This window comes from Brassica napus, chromosome C5 (assembly GCF_020379485.1).
Source record: "Brassica napus cultivar Da-Ae chromosome C5, Da-Ae, whole genome shotgun sequence".
Classification (NCBI taxonomy): Eukaryota; Viridiplantae; Streptophyta; class Magnoliopsida; order Brassicales; family Brassicaceae; genus Brassica; species Brassica napus.
In genome coordinates, this window is record NC_063448.1 from 6,826,833 (window position 1) to 6,833,831 (window position 6,999).

The window sequence follows — 6,999 nt, forward strand, 5'->3', positions numbered from 1 at the left end:
ATTCAAAAGGGCTCTTCTAAATGATCTTATAAACCCTAAACCCTTTGACGGCGGCTACAAACACACAAGAGCGATATCAAATTACACCAAAGGATTACGTATTCCGATATAGGATTCACATGTAAATTTCTCATAGATTATTTCAGTAGTCAATTGACGAGTAAAATCGAAAACGAAAATCAAATCTCTCAAGGGGAAAAAACATTGATTCGATCTCATTACAGCTAAGTAATTAAGCTCACTGATGATAAGAATTCACAGAGAAAAATCAATAGGGAGAAAGTAAGTTTGGAATCTGAGAGTTTAACGTACCTGAAGCTACCACTCAAGTGAGACATGAAGAAGCAGAAGGCGAGGAAGAAGTCGGGAGAGAGAGATGAGAGAGAGCAGGAGACGTCCATGTGTGACGCGTCCCATAAGGGACTTCTCCTCTAAATAAGTAATTTTCATTTATTTTTAATTATAATTATCTTAACCAACTCACTTGACATACTGCGATAATGATGTTCTAAGAGCATCCGCAATGGAAATACTTAAGTGGAAGTTCTTAGAAAAAAAATAATTAAATAATCAATGGATTTCATCAAAAGTTAAGGATTCAATCTTTAAAATTTTTAAATAAGAACTCTTTCTTAGTGAATCCTTGCACTATTTGCGGGTCCCCACGACATGTGGTGACTCGCGATTGGTTGATATATATATATTTTTTTTATCTGAAAAAGAAAAAAAATACTTAAAAAATCAAAATACACTTTTTCTAAGGACTCCTCTTTGGGTAAGAGCAGCGGGTGCTCTAACCTAGCAGAGCTTTTAGTCTTACGTGCTCATGTTTACTCATTTTGAAAAAAATAAAAATATAGGGATAACATTGCATGTTGTAAATAACATTTTTAGCTCCGCCCATTTCCTATCCTTACATATTTTTTAAAAAAAAAGAAGAAGAAAAAAAACAAATGAGCTCCTTCACCACCAAAACTCCGCCACCTTATCTACGCCGGCCAAATCACCATCGCCGCGTAAACCCATTATTCCCTGTCATTTGTTGCCTCGGAGAATCCCAACAAGACAGCTTTACTCGCCGGAGAACCCTGACATCGCTTATAACACTCACGGTCATCGTCCCCACTTCATCAGCATTAGCACAGGAGAAATGGGGGACGAGGTCATTCATAAAGGAGAAATATTTTCAGCCAGGTTTATCGCCGGAGGACGCGGCGGCTCGTATAAAACAGACGGCTGAAGGATTAAGAGACATGAGGGAGATGTTGGACCATATGTCGTGGAGGTACGTCATCTTCTACATAAGATTAAAACAGGCTTATCTGTCTCAGGATCTGACCAACGCCATGAACATCTTGCCGGAGAGTCGCCGGAATGATTACGTTCAAGCGGTAAACCAGCTTGTCGAATACATGAGTGAGGTATAAGTTAATTAATTAATGATTAATGCGTTTTATATAATGTTCAACGTTGACAAATATTATTTCTTCTGAAAATTTAATAATATTGACTAGCTATATAATTGTGAATCAAACGATATACTAATAGTTTCACATTTAACGTTGATTTACAAAAATTGATTCAATGCTAAACAAGCAAGTGGAAATCAAACTTAAAACCATATGATATTTCATATTTTTGTTATCAATAATAGTTTTGTAAAATGTTTTAGTTGGATTTTTACGTACGGACGCCAAAGGTGTACGAGTCGTATCTCTACTACGAGAAGACATTGAAATCGATAGACGACGTGGTGGAGCTTCTTGCTTAATTGTATTTGTATTGTATATATATATCTCTCTTCACATGAAATCTCTGTACTCAATATAAACGTGAACAAACTGAAGAAGCGGTTAGGACTTTGAATAGTGTATTGTAGTGAAGAGTATAATAAAATTGTAAAGAAAAAGTGTAGTATTCATTTTTTTTTTAACACATTCATTGTATTAAAAGTGAAAAGCTAGTTTTGGACGAGTCCATTACAGAGGGCTCTCTTGGCTAAAGAATCAGCCAAGGAGTTAGAGGAACGAGAAACAAACATAAAGGAACATGCGGTAAATGAAATAGATAGATTCTCAATGTCCTGGATAATTCCGAAGAGCTCAGCCGGAGGGAACTTCGAGTTGATAGCTGCAAGCAGCCCTTGACAGTCTGATTTAAGACAGATCATGTTTAAGTAACCGAGAGACTTGGCGTTGAGGATGGCTTCCCGAACGGCCAGTGCTTCCGCTTGTAGAGGCGATTTGACGTTGAGGTGAGTGCAAGAGCCATTAAGCAGAATACGTCCTTGGGGAGATTGAAAGGACCATCCGCATCCTGCCATTGGCGATCCCTACTTCCATGCTGCATCAGAGTAGACGAAAATAGTGTCGTGACTTGTCCTATGTTGCTCCTGGAACTTGATAGACGTATAGTGGTGGCCTTGGTTTGGTTGAGCATGTTTCCATTCCCTAGCATATCTGATGGATTGGCTAAACACCTCGGTGGAGGACAATACTCTGTTTTCAAACACAATTTTATTCCTAGCTAGCCATATTGCCCAACAAATCCAAGGAAAGAAATCAATTGAGACTCCTAGTGGAGGGAGGAAGACAGCTCCATGAAGGGAGATCAGAGCCTCTTTGAAGGAAAGGAACTCATGAATGATGACACTCTGTTTCAGTAGAGAAGAGGCACATACCTCCTTCGCAAAGGTGCAGTGTAAGAAGAGATGGTCCACTGTTTCAAGTTCTCCACATCTACAACACGCAATATTGAATAACATGCCATGCTTCCTAAGATTCTCGCCTATTGGGAGGGCTCCTTGTAGGATTTTCCACATAAACACCTTCAGTTTTGGTGCACAAGTTCCCGACCACACATGCTTCTGCCACTCCAACGTAGTCGAAGTCGAAGAGTCCAAGGAGAGTTGGAGTCGATCCCCACGGGAGAGTTAAGGAGAGACGTAGCCACAAAGTGTCCTGATTTAGTGTTATAGTCACCAGACTTCGAAGCTAACCAGGCATAGTAGTTTTCGGCCACCGGTGATACTTGGTTTGAAAAGAAGAATATCAGAGACGATATACAATGAAGACATACAATGAGGAAGGACCAATTTGTAATTTTGTACACCCAACATCATCCAATAGGAAATTCTCTTCTTGGCATTATATATAGGGAGAATTAGGCAAATACCCTTAGAACGGATCCAAATTGGAGGTTTGCCATTTGATTGACATATAAGACACATCCAATACATTTTGGTTCCTCCTTGGACAAAAATGCTCTTACGTTTGATGTTGATAGACAGAGGAGTCAGAGAGGTAAAGATCCTCTGGCAGATTTGTTAGGAGACTGTTGCTGGATATAGGTATGATGTTTGAACTGTTGTGAGCCACTCATTTTCTCCGATTTTTGTGTTGATACAAGAGAGTGCATCTCACGCACATGTTAAATAAAAGGAAATTTAGCAGAATAGACCTGACAAATAAACTGACATGTGGTCAGACAAATTTACATAAATAAAAATTTAATTATAAAATTTTAAATTTTAGAATCTCTCAACGAAATGAATTATCATATCGCTAACAAACCATATAACATCTAATTATATAATTATCAGATAATAGTTATGCTATGAAGTTAAAATCATTCATAATTTTATACAAAAGATTATTATTTATGTAAATCAGAGATAACAATTGACTGCAAGATGAAATATACAATTCGTTCTAAATTTTAATATTAGTGTTAAATTAATTGTTAGTGGTTAACTTATTTGTTAGAAACTAAACTTATGAAATAACTTTGTTTGCTGTAGATACATGATTTGTTAGTTGATACATATTCTTATAACTGATACATTGTTTGATAGATGATTTGTTAATTAATATATTGTTTGGTATATCAAAACATGTTGTATGTTAAAATAATAATACTTTTTCATTTTTTTAGATGATACTTGATACAACAATATATCAAAACATGTTGTATGTTAAACATGATACACATTGATACACTATTTTTTTCTCTTACACTTTTTCATTCTTCTCTTTTCTTTCATACTTCTCAATTCTCTTTCCTCCTGTTTTTTATCCCAATCATTGCCACCATTTTTCAAATTTTTGAATCTTTTCCTTTACTCATTCATCGATATCAAACTTCGTGTCACCTAACAAAACATATACCGCATAACAAAACATGTATAAGATAACAAATCATTTAACAAACAACGTATTTACTCACACCAAGTATCAATCCATTTATCAGCAAAACAAACCAAGAATCAAAAAAAATGTATAAGCTACTAAACCATTTACCAAAATATTTATCAGCTACACCAATCATGTATCAATTAACGACAAGTCTTTGGTATATGCTAACAAAATATGTAACATTGTATCAAATCATTTATCAGATAACAAACGATTTATAAAACAATATACTAGATAACAAATATTAGACCAATTTCAATTTTAGAACAATCAAAGTGAAAATAGCATCAAAATTATAATAGAAAATATTACATATAGAAAATAATAATTTTAAGAGAGAAATTCAAAGTTCAAAAAATTACTTGTGGATTGATAGGAAAAAGAAATGAGATTGATTTTGATTCAGTGACAATATCGTCGAAGATGGCAGAGGTTGCTGTTCTTTAAGCACTTGCGCACCTACGTCGGTGACAGATCTGTCACCTCAGGAGGAAAATCGGATTGGAAGATTGGAAGTGATGTAACGAATCTTCAGCTATCATCATTGCTAACAATAACCCGAAGATAGTGTTGAAATCAATATTTTCAAACTCAACAAAATTATGTTGTGATTATGTTCATCTTTGTCGTTGATTCTTCTTCATATTTTGTTGTAAAAGAATGGGGAAACTGTATGTTTTATTTCTGAATAATAAGTTCCCTTTATATAGGGGATACAAAGAACAGATAAATGAAAAGAGTACAAAACCTAATCCAAAAGGAAATAGGAAAACTAAAGATAACAAGAAAAGGAAAACGTCATAATCCTAAGTCGGTCTAAACCGACCGACTCTCTCTCCTCTTGGTCGCGGCCGCGGCTGGGCCTGGTCGTGGCTGTTGGGCCTTCTCTTCTGGTCTTGGTTAATAGCAATCCACTCCATGATTTATAACACTCCCCCTTGGATGCTAGAACCATATGGGTTTGTATCATGCACGACGTTGCCTCATTAAAACCTCTCTAGGAAAACCAAAATCCCAAGGTGGGAAAAAATGGAAACCGTAGTCAGGAAAAAGAGTACAACACATGACACTCCCCCTGATGAAGGCATCACTGAAGATCCTTCAGCTGGCGCATTCCTATCTGATGAACCAGCTTCTTGAACGTTGAGGTTGGCAGAGACTTGGTGAAAAGATCGGCTGAATTGTCACTGGACCGAACTTGAACCACTTGAACTTCTTTAGCCTTCTGCAGGTCGTGGGTGAAGAAGAATTTGGGCAAGATATGTTTTGTTCTATCTCCCTTAATGTATCCATCTTTGAGCTGAGCTATGCAAGCTGCATTGTCCTCATAGATGATCGTTGGCTCTTCCTTTTCCTTTCCCACGGCCAGGCCACTCTCCTTTAGGATATGGCCGGTCATGTTCCTCAACCACACAAGCTCTCGGCTTGCTTCAAACATGGTTATGATCTCGGCATGATTAGAGGATGTGGCCACTAAGGATTGTTTTGTGGACCGCCAACATACTGCAGCCCCACTGTGCATAAAAACATATCCTGTCTGAGATCTAGCATTGTATGGGTCAGATAAGTACCCAGCATCTGCATATCCGGCCAAGCTCTTTCCCGGCTGGTCGGTATAGAACAATCCAAGGTCCGTTGTTCCTTGCAGATATCTGAACAGATGTTTTATTCCGTTCCAGTGTCTAAGTGTCGGACATGAACTGAATCTAGACAGTAAACTCACGGCAAAACTGATGTCCGGTCTTGTATGACTAGCCAAGTACATTAAGGCTCCAATGGCACTTAGGTGAGGCACTTCCGGCCCGAGCATCTCCTCGTCCGGCTTCTTTGGTCCGAATGGGCCTTTTCCAGGTCTAAGGACCTTACGACCATAGGACTTGACAAGGAATGAGCCTCGTCCATATTAAACTGCTTGAGTATCTTTTATGTATATGTCTTTTGATGCACAAGGATTCCTTTGTCTACATACTCAAATTACAGTCCCAAACAGAACTTAGTTTTTCCTAAGTCTTTCATTTCGAATTCTTTCTTTAGACATTCGACTGTTTGGGAAATCTCTCCAGAGGTTCCTATTATATTCAGGTCGTCCACATAAACCGACATGATCATGAAGCCCTTGCTGTCGAATCTCTTTATAAAAATACATGGACTTATTGGATCGTTCTTATAACCCTCTTTCATTAGGTACTCTGATAATCTGTTGTATGATACAAGACTTTTCAAGGGTCTAAGATCAAATCAATGTAGTATAAAAGATTGTCGAACCAATCCTAGGTGATTATGATGCAAAGGGAATGCAAGACCATGCTTAATCTAAGTGCTACCAGTTTTTGAGATGATTTGAAACTAACTTACTACCTAAAATGCAATAAAGGCACAAGCTTTCTTTCTTATAAGAAGTGAGAACTCATGGGCTATGGGAACTGATCTTGGGTGATCAAGATTCAACCTAAAGGTGTCAACTTTTAACCAATTTATATTTTCCTTAGGCCTAGACACAATCCTAAGCAAACTCTATCCCTAGATGAATGCTCATTTACCTAGATAACTCAAGCATCAAATTCCTTTGGTTGAATGTTACCTAAGTAATCATTAATCTCAAGTCTACTAGCCATCTTAACACCTTTAACAACAAATCCCTTTGGCAAAGGATGTTAAAAGCTTAGGAGAGTTGGTTCAGGCATTTCATCAAACACCTTCCGGGTATGAAATGCCTAGAGCTCAACTTTGGAGAGGCCAACTCTAAAATTGCATTAAAAGCCCTCTACTAGCAAGGAATAAGATTGATCTATACCTAAAAACCTTA

General features: G+C 37.4%; 1 protein-coding gene across 1 annotated transcript; it reads left to right on the forward strand.

The window, feature by feature from the left end:
• The first annotated feature begins 841 nt into the window (after window positions 1–841).
• Window positions 842–1,935, forward strand: LOC125587478 (photosynthetic NDH subunit of lumenal location 2, chloroplastic-like). The gene is made up of 2 exons (XM_048758055.1): window positions 842–1,421; window positions 1,673–1,935. Exons 1-2 carry the CDS (start codon window positions 954–956, stop codon window positions 1,769–1,771), a joined length of 567 nt encoding a protein of 188 aa, XP_048614012.1. The 5' UTR covers window positions 842–953; the 3' UTR covers window positions 1,772–1,935.
• The last annotated feature ends 5,064 nt before the right edge of the window (window positions 1,936–6,999 follow it).

Coding starts and splice junctions, on each gene's coding strand:
- LOC125587478 (XM_048758055.1), top strand. CDS start 954: ATGAGCTCCTTCACCACCAAAACTCCGCCACCTTATCTACGCCGGCCA. Junction 1,422..1,672: donor TTGTCGAATACATGAGTGAG/GTATAAGTTAAT, acceptor AAAATGTTTTAG/TTGGATTTTTACGTACGGAC.